Source organism: Dromiciops gliroides, chromosome 1 (genome assembly GCF_019393635.1).
Source record: "Dromiciops gliroides isolate mDroGli1 chromosome 1, mDroGli1.pri, whole genome shotgun sequence".
Lineage (NCBI taxonomy): Eukaryota > Metazoa > Chordata > Mammalia > Microbiotheria > Microbiotheriidae > Dromiciops > Dromiciops gliroides.
In genome coordinates, this window is record NC_057861.1 from 521,146,551 (window position 1) to 521,166,974 (window position 20,424).

General features: G+C 38.8%; 1 protein-coding gene across 1 annotated transcript in view; it reads left to right on the top strand.

The window, feature by feature from the left end:
• Positions 1 to 20,424, top strand: part of RORB (RAR related orphan receptor B) — a 272,313-nt gene that overhangs the window by 228,573 nt on the left and 23,316 nt on the right. The window contains exons 5-7 of the mRNA XM_043973634.1: positions 8,968 to 9,089; positions 10,913 to 11,045; positions 16,444 to 16,551. Of these exons, the coding sequence (XP_043829569.1) occupies positions 8,968 to 9,089; positions 10,913 to 11,045; positions 16,444 to 16,551 (363 nt within the window). The remainder of the gene's footprint in view (positions 1 to 8,967; positions 9,090 to 10,912; positions 11,046 to 16,443; positions 16,552 to 20,424) is intronic.

The window sequence follows — 20,424 nt, forward strand, 5'->3', positions numbered from 1 at the left end:
CAGCTAGGTGGCACAGTGGATAGAGCACCAGCCCTGAAGTCAGGAGTACCTGAGTTCAAATCCAGCCTCAGACACTTGACACTTACTAGCAGTGTGACCCTGGGCAAGTCACTTAACCCCAAATGCCTCACCAAAAAAAAAAGTGTCTGAGGCTAGGTTTGATCTGAAGTCTTCCTGACTCCAGGTCCAACTTGTGTCACCCAGCTGCCTTACAAAACATTTTGCATAGGTTGTCTCTATTTAGATAGCTCAAGCCTATATATCTGTTTTAATAAGAACTATAACCTCTATGGTGAGGAGAAAATAGCTATTGTTTAAATCTGTGGTTCTTTAGGGAACCACTATTTGGTTCTCAACTCTTTTTGAGGGAGTAGGACAGTGATCAATCTTGGCATAAGGGAAATCCACTCCTCTGTCAAAGTAGTGGATTAAATTAGATCAGAGGTTCTTAACCTTTTTTTTTTATTGGCCATGAACCCATGTCTGGTGAAACATATGGACCCCTTCTCAAAATAATCTTTTTTTTTTTTTTTAGTGAGGCAATTGGGGTTAAGTGACTTGCTCGGGGTCATACAGCTATTAAGTGTTAAGTGTCTGAGGCTGGATTTGAACTCAGGTCCTCCTGACTCCAGGGCCGGTGCTCTATCCACTGCACCACCTAGCTGCCCCCAAAATAATCTTTTTAAATGTAAAAAACAAGAGACACAGGAATTACAAGGAAGCCAATTATACTGAAATATAGCTATCAACATTAAAAAATCCTAGGTTAAGAACCTCAGAACTACACGACCTCTAAGGTCAGCTCTAAAATTCCATTATTCTACCTGGGCACAGGACCATTCTCAAAACTCTGATATTTATTTTTCTTTTTAATCACCTAAGCATATTTACATAATGGAAGGTAATCAAGTTATTGTTTTTAATTACTTGGCTCAACCACTTGAAAATATAGACATGGCCTCCAAAGAATGCCCCTTGAAATGCATGTCAGGAATCCATTGAATAAAACTCCATAAGGGGATTGACTTCTATTTAAACTACCCACTCAATTGACATGTCAAACAAAATCCAAGTAGTAAAAATCATTATTAATGATGGCCATGGGCAAATCCCATAATTAGGTTTTGACCATTTGTGTCCAAAGTCAAAGCTCACTAATTGTCCTTTGTGTGGTTTGGTAGGGAGGTGCCCCCCCCATTGTTTTGTTGTTTTTGTTGGAGTAATAGTAGACTTTAAGGGACCCTGGTCTTTATTGGAGGGTTTTGTTTGTGTTAAGATTGTAAACTATGCTCTCCTCCCATGTAACTCTACAGAAATCCTCCCCCATGAATCAAAACAAAGAGTATCTTGAATCAAAATGAAATTCTCATGATGCCCCTCAATCTGAACTTGCCAAGCTTCCCATAGTAGTTCTTTAATAAATGTCCCTGCAGTTAAAATCCTTCCCTAGGATTTTGGACAGGCCCAGAGAAAGTAAGACACTAAGAGGTTAAATGATTTGCCCAAAGACAGTTACAAGAGAAAGTAACAAAAAACCTTTTTTTTTTCCTTCTGTTCCCTTCTTTTTCTTGCTCCCTTTTCCTCATCATCTTCTTCCTTCCTTTTTCTAAAAGGGTTCAAAAAAACAACATATTCAAATGTATTAAACTTTTCCTATTGTTTTTTAAGAGGCATTTTCTTCTGAAAATTGACTTTAAACACTAACATTTTCCTACAGAAGGCATCTTTTTGTTTCCTGTTGAAGTATTTTCAAGAAAGGGGTGTGTAATTTCTCAAAACTTGTGCACATAAATTCATTCACACACACTATAAAACAAAATTGTCTTAGTCTAAAACTGCCTTTTACACTTTAAAATACAAAGAGGGCAACAACTTAAATATCCAATTTGGTTTGTATTGCTTTGGCTTTTTCTTTACTTTTCCTTGTTATTCTTTTGAACATTTGAATTGTTCATTTGATCTTTCTATTCTATTTCACAGTTTCATTCTCCAGCCCCAAATGACTCTTACTTGAGTTTCCAAATACTTCAGAAATGCTCTTTCTTAAACTTGCTGATTAACATTGATCTCCTCTATATTTTTACTTATGTTGGTCTTAGTAGTTATTAATTTTGAGTGTTCTTTCTTCTTTTTTTACCATAATTGCTATTGTGCTACATGCTTATTGTTGCTTTGTTTTAAAATCATATTAATAATAATATTACTATTCATAGGACACCTTTCTCTTACAAAAGTACATTATGACTAATATCAGGGCCAAGTAAGAAGGGATTGTTTACTAAGCATATTACAATAGAAAGAGCACAAGTATTTGAATTTCGAGTACCTAGGTTTAAATCCTGAATCTGTTGTTAGCTATCTGTGTGACCTTGGACAATTTATTTCATCTCTCTGCTTCAGTCTCCACATCCCTTTTTGTTGTTGTTCAATGATTTTCAGTCATGTCTGACTCTTCATAACCCCATTTCAGGTTTTCATGGCAAAGATATTGGAGTGGTTCATCATTTCCTTTTCTCACTTATTTTAGAGATGAGGAAACCAAGGCAAACAGGGTTAAGTGACTTGCCCAGGGTCACACAGCTAGTAAGTGTATGAGGCTGGATTGTAACTCACATCTTCCCTGACTTCAGGCTTGGCACTCTAGCCTCTGTGCTACACCCCCTACCTGCCTTCCATATCCCTAAGGTGATCCATTTTTTTTTTCTTTTGGCTCAATTTTCTTACCGGAGCTAGACTTTCCTAAACCTAGAGGAAGATATTTATCACAGGTGTGTGTAAGGAGGAAAGAGAAGGGGATGGGACTTAAAGGAAAAATATTTGCCCTACTCTGACACAACTGAGGCAGCACTGTTGTGCACAGATCTATCCAAAGGGGAAATTAGACAGCTTACCCTGAGGAAAAGAAAGAAAATCAGGACAGATCTTGGACATAATCTCATGCTTTTAAATAATTCATCACAATCTCATTTTGGTTTGGTTTTGGGTGTTGAGGGGGTTTTTTGTTTGTTTTTTCTTGTATTTTTTTACTTTATTTTGGTCTCTTGAGTTTTTCTGCTATTTATATCTATGCTTTTGAGGCTAGCATCACAAAGGCCTCCCACAAACTGTCCCCTTGTAGATACTGTCAAAAACTGAATACTGGGCTAGAGAGCCCATGGGCCTAATTCCAGAGATTGCTTGTGTTCTCTGGGCCTCAGTTTCTTCATATGTAAAGTGAGAGACTTGGCCTAGAAATTACCTTTAAGGTCCCTTCTGCTTCTGAGTCCATCTACCTATGATTATTATACTCCCTTGAGGTAATCTAATAATGGTGGATACCTGTCTTTTATTCAAACAGTGCTGATATTTTCATCTTAGAACAAATCTTAAAAGAAAGCTTAAAATAACAAAGACAAGTATAGTGGTAGTGATGATTAATAATAGTTAGCATTTATATAGCACTTACTACGTTCCAGTCGTTGTGCTTAGCACTTTACAATTATTATCTCATTTGATCCTCACAGCAACAGTAGGAGGCACATGCTATTATTGCCCCCATTTTACAGATAAATCCTGAATCCTCAGGCTCTGTCTATAGAAACCTAGTCAATTAAATGTAGGGGGGAAAATTACAGCCAAGCCGGAAAACGGTTGGCATCAGATAGGTCAAATGAACATGTGGAGTTTGGGTTTTTTTAACCTATTACCTAGTTGTTTTGTTGTTGTGTAGAAACAATCTTAAGAGGCTGAATTCAGGTAGATTGTGATATCCTGAAAACCTAATGAAAATACTTAGCATGAGCCCTGAGCAAATCTCCGGAGGTACTCTGGCATTAATTCAAAGTGAATCCCCTAAAGGATATCCACTTTGGGTATAAGCTGAACTGAGCAGTCAGCTACTCTTCCTAGATCCTAAGGGTAAGTGGCAAATTAAAAATTCATTAATCATGTTAATTGAGGCTGAGTATTAGTGCTTTGGGAAGTATACCTCCAAGTCTAAAAAAAAAATAAAATAAAATAAAACTGGGTGGTTCAAATCACCAAGAGGAAAGAGTGGTATCTTTTTCTCATGAGGAAAGTAAAACAAAAGAAATCCGGGAGTTCACATGCGTCACCCCCTAATGCTATGTATATCTTTGATTCTCAGCTCTCTCTCCTTGTGGTAGAGTTGGGTCATTGGCGGGCATGATAATAATAAGTAGAATGGTGGTTTTGAAAGAGACCCCCAGCATTCCTGCCTGCGCTGGCATGTGGGGTTCCAATGAGGCTACCGTCTCAATAGGAATGTGTCCCCGACATTCTAGCCTTTGGAGAGCACCACTTGCAGAAAAGGGCCGGTGAATTCTAAAATAAGCTCTTTTAGTGAGAAAAGCCAGCTGAGCGGTTGAAATCAGAAATGCAGAAGGTCACTTGCTATTTTGGAAGCTGCAAGCTGGTCCTCATTTTGTAACTTCTCAGTTATAAACAAAGAATTGTCACCTTTCCTCTCAGTGTATTTATTTCCTAAGAAAATAAGCTGATTTAACCCTTTTCATACATAGATTAAAGAAATCGGCAGATTTTTTATATAACTCCAGTTTTAAACAAAGAATTGTCACTTTTCTTCTCGGTGTTTTTACTTCCTATGAAAATAAGCTGACCCTTTTCGTGCATAAAACTAAGAAACTGGCAGATTTATTTTACATCTTCTCAGTTATAACCTTTCCTCAATATATTTACTTCCTATGAAAATAAGGGGATTTAACCCTTTTTGTACATAAAATTAAGAAATTGGCAGATTTTATTACCAAAAAAATTTTTAACCGAGCAAACTAAGTTATTTATTTAGGAGGAAAGTTATTTATTTATTGTTCTTTGCTTAATTCTAGAATATTATACAGGGAGAATAATCTATTATGGGCAGTGGTGGTAGTAGTGATAGCGATAGCAATAGTAAGAAAAGAGACCTATAATTTCATTGATGTATGGTGGAGGTGTCAAACACAGTAATAAGGCCCACAACCCTCCTGAGTAGGCCTAAATCAGATTAAAATGTACTTGGGAAATCTTTAACAAAATTAAAATACAATAAAAACATAGATAATATTAAAATTTAAAGGTAAGTCAATAGGAAGCCCACAGGGTTTCCTCATTTAAGGTTTGATGGAGCCCATTCCTATTTGAGTTGACATCAGTGGTGTAAGGCACTTCTGGTAAACTTTCAGTATCAACGAAGATTAATACTTTTTCTGTAGAAAGTCTCAGAAAGTTGCTAGTTCTAGTCAAGAAGCTAGATTAGGCTTGTATAGGAAGGTTATATACCTATACCATGAGGTATTGAGTATACTTCATCCAGACAACAAACTCCTTCATGGGAGAAGCTTTTTATTTTTAAAAAATATTTAATTATAACTTAAAGTATAATGATTGTATATTCAAAGACCTTGGGTTTGGATTTGGATAATATAGAAAAGACAACTATCATTGTCATGATTAAGACCCTGCTCATTTGGAAATGTTATTCCATTATTATCCTAAGATATTAGGATCATATTTATATAGCATTCTGACTTACAAAGCACTTCATATTCATGACCTCAATTGACATGACAACTCTTCAAGGTGGAGACTATAATGACTCCCATTTTATAGATGAAGAAACTGAAGCTCAGAGAGATTAGGTGACTTGCTTGGGGTCCCAGTTAATAAGCACAGAGGTGGGATTTGAACCCAGATATTCCTGACTCCAAGTCCCAAGTACTATCTACCAGGCATCTGGGTTGTGCAACAGATAGAGTGCTGGCTTTGGACTCAGTTGTCTTTAGCTTAAATCTTATCTCAGATGTTTACTAGACATGTGACCCTGGGCAAAGTCAATTAACTTCCTTCAGTCTCAGTTTCCTTATCTGTGAAATGGGGACAATAATAATAGCACCTACCTCACAGGATTGTTCTGGGGATCAAACGAGATGACCTATATATTTTGCAAACCTTAAAGTGCTATGCAAATGTTAGCTATAATTACATGTAGCCTTCTATTCATGGGTTTGGGATCATTGATTAAATCCAAAAGAGATCTCAGAAGTCGTATATTCCAATGACCTCATTTTACAAAGGAGGAAATGTTTTCATAGGCTCATGGTTAGAGAAATACACTATTTCACAGATTTTTTTCTTTAGCTCTTTTATGGTAATTAACTATTTTAAGGGCCTCTTATAGTTTGTATCTATAATCAATCTCTTCTTCCTTGAACTCCCTCCTTCTATCTCTTGGCCCCCATCCCAGAAATTTTCTATATCCTTTGCCCTTTTACTTCTATCTTTTGTGTGTAGATTTTCTCGTGTGGCTGCTCCCTGGAGAGGACTTTGTATACACTTGCCTTTTCTGCTTTTCCAGGCAAAGTCTTGACAGTTCCTTTGGCCCCGAGAGGCAGTGAGAGAGAGTAGTGTGGCATGCCAGGGAGGGGACTGGATTGGACCAGTCAGAATTTTTTTTCCTATTCAATCATTTTGAGTGGTGAGACCATAGAGAACATAATATGCCAGAAAAGAGGCATAAGATCATTGATTGAAAGATGGAAGAGACCTTAACAGTCCTTGTATCCCACCCCCTCATTTAACAGATGAGGAAACTGAGGCACAGAGAGGTTAAGTGAGTTGCTCAGGGTCAAACAGCTAATAAGTATCTGAATCAGGAGTTTATTTTAGCTCTTCCTGACTCCAAGTCCAGTATCCACTATACCACCATTGAGTCCAAACTCATTTTACAAATGAAGAAACACAGGCTCAGAGAAGTTAAAGGCCTTCCCCTAGTTATACAGCCACCTAGTAAATGTTGGGGCCAGCCTTGACCACATACCAACTTCTGATTTCAAATCAAGTACCCACTCTCTCCAGACTTTTCAGTCCCTTTCAAAGAAAAATAAACTGTTTTCATAGAATCATCAGGCATTGCAAAAGTTTTCATGTGGTTTGAAGCTTAAAATTTTAAGTTCAAAACAACACTGACTTTTGAGACACTGTGGGTATGGGTGTTCAATATTTGTCATTCAATTGGACTCATCGTGATTATAAAGGATGAACTATTACACAACTACTTATTCTTATTAAAATATGGATGAAGTGGGGCAGCTAGGTGGTGCAGTGGATAGAGCACCAGCCCTGGAGTCAGGAGTACCTCAGTTCAAATCCGGCCTCAGATGCTTTACACTTACTAGCTGTGTGACCCTGGGCAAGTCACTTAACCCCAATTGCCTCGCCAAAATATATAGAGATGAAGTACTGAATGTATCCTGATTTATTTATGTAAAAGGGGAGTCAATGAAGTCGTCAGAGATATGAGCATGGGGATATTTTTTAAGCATTGTATAAACCTGTAAGCAATACAGGTCTAAAAATGTCAAATGCAGAAACTAAGAGCATGGCTATTTAGCATTTTCCTAACACTTTGTATTTGTAGTATTTTTTGTTGTTATTTTAAGGTCCTTATTGGAAAACATATCAATCTGGAAATGCCTTTAATGCATATGATCTTCACCTTGCCCCTGCCTCTGTTCATAGAATCACATCTTGCTTCTTTGTGGTGAAACCTCTACACACACACACACACACACACACACACACCAAAAAATAACTAGAAATCCATATTGAAAGAGGTAAAGGGAAAGAGATTGCTAATTGCAACTAGCATTTCCTAGTCAAGAACCATGATTCCAAGCTCAGAATATCCCAGGCAGGAAAAGTGGAGTCCAGAGGGAATAGTAAAAGGGAGTTCTGATCTTGGGGCTAAATTGAAACTCAAAATCTTGGAGCAAAGAAAATCACTCAATCCTAGAGATTAAAATAGGAAGCTTTTGCTTAAAATGGGGAAGGGGATCTTCAATGTTTTGATCTAAATACCCAGGAGATATTACTGAGATTGCCATTATGAGAAACCTCTTGGCTTCCACATTTCTTTTTTTTTTTTTTTTTTTTTTTTTTGGTGAGGCAATTGGGGTTAAATGACTTGCCCAAGGTCACACAGCCAGTAAGTGTTAAGTGTCTGAGGCCGGATTTGAACTCAGGTACTCCTGAATCCAGGGCCAGTGCTCTATCCACTACACCACCTAGCTGCCCCTACATTTCTTTTAATCTATCAAGTTTTCTGGCCAAGTTTGGAATGACATAGTTCTAAGCCAAACACACGTTCATGGTATCCTACAGGAGAAGTTTTGCTTCTATGCTGATTTTGGATTGTTGAAATTCCAACTTGTATATACCAAATATTTCTTTCACGTTTCAGCATTACTTAATCTCAGCATAGTCCAAAAAATGACCAGAGTCAGGGAGAGGTTGAGACAAAAGGGTACTCCTAGATTCCATTTCATAGAGCATGGGTAACAGCTTGAAGATTGAAATGCAGCCTAAAACCCTTGCCTTGTCAGAAAGGAGTTTGGTTTCCTTGCTTCCTGCATCTTCCCCAAAGTACCCATCAGCCATTCCCTCAGATAGCTGAGAGATCGTGATTTTTTTTAGGGGACCTCCTACTAACCATAGCCAAATTTGAACTTCAAGGAACTGAAGACAGACTGTGCTCATTGCTGCTTTTAAAGACTTTTCATGTTTTCCAAGCTCATTTAAGATGTTTTCAAGGGAAGTGTTAAGACTGTTAGGGTATTCTTAGCCCAAACAACATAAGGCACAATTGTTTTAGCTTAATTTGATAGCAATAATGGCAGTAATAATAATGTGAAATCTTTACAACCCCAAGATGGGTCAGAAACTTTCAAGGGAGGGGACACGAAGTATAAGCTCCAATCCTCTTAATGGACAGAGTGATTCTGAAAAATATCCAAGTGGATAATTGGTCTTGAGTTTTTCAGGTGGACAGAGTTTGGGGGAGGGGAAGACCTTCCTGACACAATAGCGTGTTTCCAAACTGCTTTCAAACATTAAATATTTGTAAAGCTGATTTCCTTGGAGAGAGCAGTTTTATTCCCAAACCTACAAATTGATTTTTCTTTCTCCTAGATCGAATTGCACAGAACATCATTAAGTCCCATTTGGAGACGTGTCAGTACACCATGGAGGAGCTACACCAGCTAGCCTGGCAGACTCACACATATGAAGAAATTAAGGCGTATCAGAGCAAGGTATTTGGAGAAATTGTGGAGAGCTTTACTTCTGTTTCCTGTAATCCTGTAGCTGTCCATCCCTGCTGCCACTACCTTTAGAACATTTAATGGTATCTTACCATGTTGGGAAAGGGTTCTAATGGGATTGGACAGAAGGAACAGTTGAATAATATTTTTTAATCCACTGAAAGCATAGGGATAAAGCCATCTAAAGAAGAACATTCTAAGATACTCACTGATATTTTATTCAATGTGAGTCTTGGAGTCAGAAGCAGAAGTCTTGTATAGTGGAAAGGCTTTAGACTCAGAGCGCCTGTTTCATACATGGAATTTGCCACTTGCCATATGTGTGACATTAGCTGAGAAACTTGTCTTTGAACCTCAGTTTCCTCATCTGTAAAATGAAAGTGTGGGAGTGGATAATTTCTAAAGTCTCTACCAGCTCTGCATCCATCATGCTATGATTTTTTTTGGTCACATCTTATGAGGGCAAAAGAAAAGCATATTAAACTGTTCCCAGGGCAGACTATTATTGCTGATGGCGAGATTATTTTAGTTGACCTTGAGCAAGTGACTTCACCTTCTCAAGCTTCAGTTTCCTCATCTGTAAAAACTGAGGGACTTTCCTAGGTGATCTTAAACACCCCTTCCAGCTCTAAGGTTCTATGATTATGTGTTAGAGAAAATGCTAAATATTATAAAGAACCCTGGACTGGAATTTGTGGAGACTGGTTCTGACCACTACAGCACATGCAAGCTATACGACCTTGGGGAAGTGACTCTTTCAGCCTCAATCCCTTCTCCCAAAAAATGAGGGGATTGGACTAGATCATCTCTACAGTCTCCCCTAGATCGAAAATTCTATGGTCCCATGAAGACTGAGTTGGCTTTCCCCCATACTGTTGTGATATTAATAATATGGTTTTTATTTGTTTAAAATTCTAGAGGTTTTTGTTTTGTTTTTGAGGAAAGACTTCAGTTTTCCATTCATATTGATTTTCCTTGAATACTTTTCATTTAACTTAATTCAATAAACATATATTAACCCTTACTTCTTGCCAGGCACTGCACATAATTATCTCATTTGGTCCTCTACCTGGGAGGGAGGTGTTATTATAACCCCATTTTACAAATGAGGAAACAAAGGCAAACAGGTAATTAACTTACCCATGATCATACTACTAGTAAAGTCTGAAATCAGAAAAGAAACCCATGTCTTCCAGATCCAGTGCTCTATACACTGGTTCATCTAGCTTGAACTTCAACTGCCTCAAAATTTGCCTGAGTTAGTGTAGATTGCTAACTACCTACCTACCTATAAATATCATGTGAGTTTCTTCCTGCCTAGCAATTTCAACAGCTAGCATATGGTGGTCATTCAGAAGCAAAAAGTACAGCTCTTGTGAAATGCCCCGTTACCATAATCCAAAGGGTTTCTTTTGCCGTAGTTAAGGAAGAAAAGTGGAATCTGTTGGAAAGAGGAGAAAAAGAATTAGAAAAGAAAGGGGGTAAAGTGGCTTTGAGAAACTAGGTGTCCTGAAAGCCATTTCCCCCATTTTAGTTCCTTTCACTTTCCCATGATTTTGGTCTATCAAGGTCCAAACAGAGCAGCACAATACCTTTGCTACATTCACAGCGAACCCCCTACCTCTTATTAAGAGAATCCTGTAAATTCCCACCTTGGGGCCCAGGGGACAGATAAGCAGGAATCCAGCAATTCTGTCACTTATCTAGTCTCCAGGGAGTTTCTTTGTTCCTTTCTTTTACTCTTTATGTGTGTGTGTGTGTGTGTGTGTGTGTGTGTGTGTGTGTGTGTGTGTGTTTCTTTTTTCCTCTTGAAGACCAGAGAGGCATTGTGGCAACAGTGTGCTGTTCAGATCACTCACGCCATCCAATATGTGGTGGAGTTTGCGAAGAGGATCACAGGTTTCATGGAGCTCTGTCAAAATGATCAGATTCTACTCCTGAAGTCAGGTGAGCATGTGCAAGACTGAGGGGGCTAGTGGAGTTTAGACTAGGCTGCGGTGGGCAGTTACCGCGGTGTCGGTCCTAATCAATCCCCTTTCCAGTAAGCGGCTCATTTTTACCGCCCACACATGGTCCTCCAGCTCCCATAGGGAACTCTCTATAATAAAAATGCCCGGTTCTTCCTTTCGATTCTCCTTTGAAGTCAAATGCAATTCTGCTTATTGAAAGCGGAGCCATTAATTGCAGAGGCTGAGAGACCCAGGCTGACAGGCACGGCAAGTAATTAGTGTGTCAAGGTGGCTGAATTGCTGAGCTGGCGCGTTAAAAAAAAAAAAGAAGAAGAAGAAGAAGAAAAAAAAAAGAAGAAAAAATACCACTGGCTTTCAGGGAAACAAATCCAGGCTAACTGAACCCTGCCTCTGTGGTCAATTCCAATCATTTTAATGAGAATACCCTGCAGCCAGTGTGGAGGGGGTTGGGGGGGGGCGAAGGAGGGGGTTACAAGGAGGAAAAAACGTGTGCATACTCACTCCACCCACATGCTCCCCACCACTCTGGAAGAAACTGGAAAAAAAAAAAAACAGTCCTGCTTAGTGTTGGATTTAGTGATGCACTTACCTACTAAGTAAGAAGGGAAATTGTCTTCCTTTCTTGAAGCCCAGACATGCATTGGTTTCTTTTCAAAGCACCAGGTTAAGAAACATTAGGTTTGGGGGCAGCTAGGTGGCGCAGTGGATAAAGCACCGGCCCTGGATTCGGGAGTACCTGAGTTCAAATCCGGCCTCAGACACTTGACACTTACTAGCTGTGTGATCTTGGGCAAGTCACTTAACCCCCATTGCCCTGCCAAAAAAAAACAAGAAAGAAAGAAAGAAACATTAGGTTTGTTGTCGTCATCCTTAATGGCATATATTTATTACAAGATTACGTGACATCCATGTGCACCTTAACCTCTAGTTCTGGTTTGTCACGAATTAGGTATATGACCTTGAGGAAGGTCACTTCTCGGAGTCTCAGTTTTCCCATTTGTAAAGTAAGGATAATGATATTTACTTCTCTCCCTGAGTTGTGAAGAAAAATGTTTTATAAGCCTTCAAGTATTCTAGAAATGGAAGTTTCAGCATGATTCTTTTCTGACAACTAGCCAAGTTATTATAACACTATGCCTCTTGAAATTACTTTGCATTTATTCTACAAAGTTGTATCCCTCCCAGTAGAATGTTCCCTAAAGTTAGGGACTATTGTTTTGGCACATTTGTTGTTGTTCAATCATGTCTGACTCTTCATGAGCCCATTTGGGGTTTTCTTGGCAAAGATATGGGAGTGGTTTTCCATTTTCTCCAGCTCATTTTACAGATGAGGAAAGTGAGGCAAACCAAAGTTACACAGCTAGTAAATGTCTGAGGCCAGATTTGAACTCGGGAAGATGAGTCTTCCTGACTGCAGGCTTAGTACTCTATCTGCTGTGCCACTTAGCTGTCCAGTTTGGGCACATAGTAGGGGCTTAATAAATAGCTACTTAATTACAGTGCATTAAATTGAAATGAATTAAATTGAATTATTCTGCAGTTAAGTCTAGAAAAAAATGTCTGGAAGTTACCAGAGCCAGTGAAGGTAGGTTTTCAAAGTGCTCTGAGTATCCCTAAGGAAATAAGTTCAAGACTATTTTTTTTCTTACATTAAAAATGAATAGGATTTCCCAGATGCATTTTGAATCACTGGCAGAATAGTTGCTGTTTTCCTGCCCTCTCCCTCAGTAGAATGTAATCTCCTTGAGAGTAGGGACTATTTTATTTCTGTCTTTGAATCTCTTGAATTTAGCACCTGTGCCAGATATGTAGTCAGAGCATAATGAATCTTTCTTGATTCAAATTGAATTGAGAAGGGGCAACTAGGTCGCACAGTGAATAGAGCACCGGACCTGGAGTCAGGAGGACCTGAGTTCAAATCCAACCTCAAACATTTGACACTTAGTAGCTATGTGACCCTGGGCAAGTCACTTAGCCCCAATTGCCTCACAAAAAAAAAAAATTGAATTGAGAAGTAGAACTGTCTCCAGGCTTGCAGAATGTTCTATGATAGGGCTCTGAACTTCCAACTGGTGGAGATCCTTTCTTAATAGAAACTACAGTTCCTAGGGGTCTAGCTAGACTGATGAAGAATCTCAGTGAAAGCAATAAGTTCCATGGAAAAGTCCCGTGTACCATTTGTTTCCCACAATAAATTGTGACCAATGTCTTTGAGTGGAGAAATAATTTTGCATATCCAACTGACTTTCAGACATCTCAAACATCTTAAACTCAATATGTCCAGGTCAAAACTCACTACCTTTCTCCTAAACCCTACTCCCTCCCTTCCTTCTCTAATACTGTAGAAGGCAACACCATCTTTCCAGTCTCTCAAATTCACAACCTAGGAGTCATCTTTGACTCCCCACTATCTCTCACTAACCCCATATCCAATCTGTTGCCAAGACCTGTCGATTTTACCCTTGCAATGTCTCTAGAATATGCTCTCTTCTCTTGTCTGACACTGCCACTACTCCAGTGCAGGCGCTCATCGCCTCAGGCATGGATTATTGCAAGTCTGCTGGTGGAGGTCTGCCTACCTCAAGTGTTCTCCCCACTCCAATGCATCCTCCATTCAGCCACTAAAGAGATTTCCTAAAGGACAAATCCAGTCGCATTATCCTCCCTACTCAACAAACTCCAGTGGCTCCTGATTGATTCCAATATCAAATACAAAATGCTTGGTGTTCATTCAAAGGCCTTCATAACCCCCTCCTACCTCTGCAGTCTTCTCACACCTTACTCTCCAACATGTCTTCTTTGATTCAGTGACACTGACCTGGTTCTTCCACAAACACCACACTCCATTTCTCAGATCTGAGCATTTTCTCTGGCCGTCCCTTATGCCTGGAACTTTCTCTCTCTCTCTCTCCTCTGCTTTGCCTACTGACCTCCCTTGCTTCCTTTAAGTTCCAACTAAAATTTTACCTTCTACAGGAAGCCTTCCCCATCCCCTTCCCCATCCCCTTAATGCCTTCCCTCTGTTAATTATCTTCTATTTATCCTGCATATAGCTTGTTTTATATATATTTGCTTTCATGTTGTCTCCCTTATTAAATTGTAAGCTCCTTTAGGGCAGGGACTGTCTTTTTCATCTTTTTGTATCCTCAGTACTTAGCAAGGTGCCTGGTATATGATAGGCACTTAATAAGTCTTGATTGATTGATAGTCTAGGCTAAAAGTACAGTTGAAATGCCCTCTTCAGTGTCACTCATTTGGCTAGCAAGAGAGGAGAAAAGGTAAGAAGCTTATAGTCGGGAAAACTGCTTCTATTGTCCTTATGGGGCATTGGCAGCAATGGAGTCCTAGAAGCATATTTCTTTTTTTGTTTGTTTGTTTTGGTTTGGTTTGGTGTTTTGGTGGGACAGTGAGAGTTAAGTGACTTGCCCAGGGTCACATGGCTAGTGAGTGTTAAGTGTCTGAGGCTAGATTTGAACTCAGGTCCTCCTGAATCCAGGGCCAGTGCTTTATCCACTGTGCCACCTAGCTGCCTCCAGCATATTTCTTAAACATCTGTTTCAAGATCTTGGCATCTGTCTAGTCGGAAAACCACAAGAAGGATTTGGCTAAAGTTTATCATCTCCCAAATTGCACTTAACTTTGTGCTTCTGCCCTTGTTTTTGTGACTAGGAAAAGAAACTCTACCCTCAGCTACTGAACTGAATTAACTAAAAGAACTTAGCTCTTGAGTTGTGTGTATACACATATATGCAAACACATCAGGAAAGATTATGACCCTTAGATATGTCAGATATCATAAAAAGTTTCCAAAATGTATCATTGGGTTGCTTTATGGTATCTGAGACTGTTTCATTGGTGTTAGCCTTGTCTCTGATATTCTGAAGTGAAGTGGTTCAAATTCTGAACCCTTTCTCTTTGTCTCTGTTCACCTGGTGTTTACTAAATTCAGTTATATGCATACTACAATATTAAGCATCTTCTAGGGCAAGACTGTGTGTGTGTGTGTCTCAGACCCCTTTTGGTAGTCAGATGAAGCCTATGGACCCCTCCTCAGAATAATGTTTTTAAATGAACAAAATGAAATACATAGGATTACAAAGGAAAACCAGTTATATTGAAATACTTAACATTTTTTTTAAGTTCATAGACCGCCAGTTAAGAACCCTTTCTCTAGGCAAATTAAACAAATCTTCCGCCATCCAGGCAATATCACTGAAAAAAATATAGAACCATTTGCTTTTCAGTTTTTAAAAACAAATTTTTAATACCATCCTCACTTTTCCTTGCAATCTAATACATTTCTGGGTCACCTCTCCAGGCCTAACTAAATGCTCAAGGAACTAATGTAAAGACAAATAGAATTAGAATGGCACCTATCTTTCACAAAATAGCCAGATCACATCTCCCAGAGCCAAATATAATGGCTTTTGACTATGATCCACTATTTTGTTTTATCTACATTACCACGTTAAAGTCAATTAAGACAGATAATTGAGGATTAACTCATTCTCATTGTACACAATTCATAATCTTTACTCCATAAATAAGGTACAATAGACATACTGTAACCTCCAATCATTGCCATCTTGGAAATAAGTTGTATCCTTCACATTATTTTGTAATTTACATAAGCATCAAGGGTCATTTGCTCCCTAGAACAGTAGCAGCTAAAACAAGCCTATTGGCATCCTACCCATACTTTAGTGCTACCTGTCCCATGCAGCTTTTCCCATTCTTATGCCCATGGGCATGTCATACACATGTGTATATACATATCTGTATATGAAATACCCATGGCACATATCTATGTATGCATGTGCATATGCACATATATATATATATTCTGTGCCCTCTGAAACTATAACTTACAGAGTAATTGATGATCTTCATTGAGCATTTCTTCCCCAGAAGTTCCTTTCACCAATGAAATCACAGGTTGAGAACAAAAGTAAAAACAAAATGAAATAAAATAAAATTGGATTGCAATCTTCTTTATATCTGTATTCTCTCCTCCCTCCCCAGCAAAAGTGCCTTGCAGCTTACTAAATGCTAAATAAATAGCTAATTCGATTTACCTACCATGTATTAAGTGCTGTCTATTTGTAAAGCATTCTGCTTGGGACTAAAAATACAAAATTAAACATCCCTGCCCTCGCGAAGGTTATATTCCACTTGCCTAGATACAATATTTGCTCAAGTAAATAAATACAAGGTAATATAAGGAGAGGATAAGCAGTGACCATTTTAGAAGATCAGGAAAGATTTGGCTTGGAGGAGAATAAATGGACTGAGTTTATGAATTTTTAAAAAATGTTCCCCACAGTGGCATGACTACTTTAACGAATCTTTATTACTGTATTTTTTCACCTGGACAGGTTGCTTGGAAGTGGTTTTAGTGAGAATGTGTCGTGCCTTCAACCCACTAAACAACACTGTTCTGTTTGAAGGAAAGTATGGAGGAATGCAAATGTTCAAAGCCTTAGGTAAGTTTGTTTTTAGTGGATGCATTGAGGTTTGTTGTTGTTTTTTTTCTTTTTAGTTACAATCAGCTTCCTCACCCTTAAGGTGTATGTGCCTATGGGCTCCAGCCCTGGCTAGAGCAAGGATGAATAATTCATTTTAACATGTCCTATGTATATGGTCTTGCCCAATTAGAATGCAAAGCTTCTTGAGGATAAGGTCTGTCTTCTACTTTCATTATTTGCATCTCTAGCCCTTAAAATAGTATTTTACACATAGTAAGTGCTTATTAAATGTATTTTTATTCAAACTATGGTGAAGTTGACTCCACACCTGAGAAATAGAAGAATCACAGAGCCTGCTAAAAATTACATTAAAGACAAGACAGTATTGAAAGACATTTCTCACTTTGGCCGAGACCCCAGCTCAGTTGCTGAGAAAGACTAGGGTTCCCTCTAATTGAATCTATTTTTTAAAAAGCATCTACTTTATACAGTGGTTTTCGAAATGTACCCAAGTTCCCCAGGTGGTCCCAGCCTGTCTTGGGTAGCATTTATATTTAAAAGATGACAATACTTACAATTTCATTCTTGGCATGAATTAATGATACTTGCTTATGATATCTAATTAAACTAGACATTACATCATCCATGCCCTATCAAAGACAGTGATGTGCTATCTATTAATCATGGCCAGGCTTATTGAGCTTGGCAAGGGGGCATAGATGAAAAAAATGGGCTATAGGCTGAGTCTTTTGAAATACCAAAGTTAGAAATAGTGGTCCAATAGAAGGCCCTGAATTTAGTATCACAGAGCCTGAGTTCCAGTACTACTTTGGCCACTTAAAAGAGAGTTTTTTTAAAAAGTTCCAGGGCACAATGGACAGAGCACTGGCCCTGGAGTCAGGAGGACCTGAGTTCAGATCCGGCCTCAGACACTTGACACTTACTAGCTGTGTGACCCTGGGCAAGCCACTTAACCCCAATTGCCTCACAAAAAAAAAAGAAAAAGAAAAAAAAAGTCCCTTAAACTTTATGAGCCTTAGATCAAATGAGATAATGTATTTATAAAGCATTTAACATAATGCCTACCACATAGTAGACACTCTGTAAATGTTCATTCCCTTCCATCCTGTCTTTTCCTTTCATTTCCCTTCCTTTCCTTTTCTTTCCCTTCTCTTCCCTTCCCCATTCCTTTCCCTCTTAGTTTCCTTATCCATAAAATGAGGAGATTGAATTAAATGGTCTCTAAGATTCCTTCCAACTCTAGATTTCACAACTATATATGCTATACCTATGATGACCTATCAACCTATGGTACTGGTCTACAGGGGACCTCTACTCTGGTAGAACACTGTCTGATTGGAATGTTTTCATCAGCCTTATCAAGCCACTCAGGCACCAAAGCATGATTGAAGAGCATTAGCAAACCTGGACTGCTTCCAGGAAAAGTTTCCAAAGTCCTTGGTTTCATCTGTTCCATACCATGCCCTTAAATGCCAAAGCAGGACACCACTTTTCCTTGCCCATGCTGTTAGCTGATCTAGTCGGCTGGCAGCAATTAGGTCAAGGTTGGCACTATTCCTTCCATGCAGTTGATACATGTCCATCCACTTTGTCTCCAAGGCTTAGTTTTCAAGAAAGGAGGAAAAGACTTGACAAACATCTATGGAAAATTTCCAGCCTCATAAAATAAAAATTAACTTGGGAATGCTATAGGATTGCTAATTCACTATAATGATAACAACTAACATTTATATAGTGCTTTGAGGTTGGCAAAATGTTACCTCAGCTGAGCCTCACAAAAACCCTGTGAAATGAGTCCTGGTATACCCATTTAACAGATGAGGCTGAAACAGGTGAAGTTACTTACCCTGACGTCACACAGCTAGTAAGTTTTGGGGGTAGAATTCAAACTCAGGTCTTCCCGATTCTAAGTCAGTGTGCTATCTATTACCTTCACTTACATGCCTATATTCAATTCCTTTAATTTACTCTGTTTCCTTCTTTTCTAAGATGCCTGTAGTCTACCAACTAGTTTTCCAGAGAGTGACTACAATAAAAATCTAATTGCAGGCCCATAAAAAAAACTCTTAAGATCATAAAATTTCGAGCTGGAAGGAATCTTGGAAAACAGCTAGTCCAACCCTTTTACTTTTTTACCACCACAGTTTAGTAAAGACATTAAAAGCTGAAGAGCATCCATAAGAAGGCAACCAACATGGTGACTGGCCTTGAGCCCCGGCTTTCTGCGTTGGTTAAAGAAACTGAGAATCTTTAACCTAGAGAAGAGAAAAACTCAGGGCATATATGATCAATTGTCTTCAGATATTTGAATTGCTGCCACAGAAAAGAGAGATTACACCTGTTCTTCATAGTCCCAGGGGATAGATGTAGAGACAACTATTGGAAATGGCAAAGAAACAATGTCAGAAAAAGCTTCCTAACAATTACAGCTTCCTGCAGTCTTAATAGGTGTGTTTCTTCTCATTGAACATCTCCAAGGAGAGGCCAGGTGATCTTTTGGTAGGCCTGTTGGAGCAGGAATTCCATTTGGCTTATGAGCTGGTCTAAATGATCACTGTGTTCCCATCCAACTCTGAAATTCTGTGATTCAACTATTTTCTCCCCTTGATGTAGAGCCTGTGTCAAAATTTACCATCAGGCTTCCTGCCTGCAAAACACTCAAGTCCTGTCTGAACCAGATTAAAATGAAATTGGGAGGCAGCTAGGTGGCGCCGTGGATAGAGCACTGGCCCTGGAGTCAGGAGGACCTGAGTTCAAATCCAGCCTCAGACACTTAACACTTACTAGCTGTGTGACACTGGGCAAGTCACTTAACCCCAATTGCCTCCCTAAAAAGAAAAAAGAAAGAAAGAAAGAAAGAAAGAAAGAAAGAAAGAAAGAAAGAAAGAAAGAAAGAAAGAAAGAAAGAAAGAAAGAAAGAAAGGAAGGAAGGAAGGAAGGAAGGAAGGAAGGAAGGAAGGAAGAAAGGAAGGAAGGAAGGAAAGGAAGGAAAGAAAGAAAGAAAGAAAGAAAGAAAGAAAGAAAGAAAGAAAGAAAGAAAGAAAGAAAGAAAGAAAGAAAGAAAGAAAGAAAGAAAGGAAGGAAGGAAGGAAGGAAGGAAGGAAGAAAGAAAGGGGGCAGCTAGGTGGCGCAGTGGATAAAGCACTGGCCCTGGATTCAGGAGGACCTGAGTTCAAATCCAGCCTCAGACACTTAACACGCTGTGTGACCCTGGGCAAGTCACTTAACCCCAATTGCCTCACTAAAAAGAAAAATGAAATTGGGAAATGTTTACTTAAATTAAAATGCAACATAACATAGATGATATTAAGTGGTAGTTTCCTAAGACCATATGCAGCCTCTAAGGATCTATTTCTATTTGAGTTTGACATCACTGGCATAAAGCACCCAGAAGTTCTACATCCCCTAGTTCGATTCCAAAAGGATTTAGTCTACCTTCTGCTCTTCAAGACTCTGAGTTTGACCCATAAGACTGCTGCTTCTACTACTACGACTAATAATAGTAATGATAGCATTTATAATATAATATAATAATAGCATTTATAATATAATATAATAATAGTAAAAGCTAGCATTTATATCATACCTGATATGTGCTAGGTATTGCACTAAGCATTTTACCAAAATATTTTATTTTGATCCTAACATCAACCTTGGGAGGTAGCTGCTATTATGACTCCCTTTTCCAGATGAGTAAACTAAGGCAAATAGATGTTAACTTACTTGCCCAAAAGCCACCTAGCTGGTGTCTGATTCTGGATTTGAACTCATAATAATAAATATCTAATATCCTTATAGTACTTTCTATGTGCCAGGTACTATACTAAGCACTACAATATCTCATTTGATTCTCATAACCACCCTGGGAAG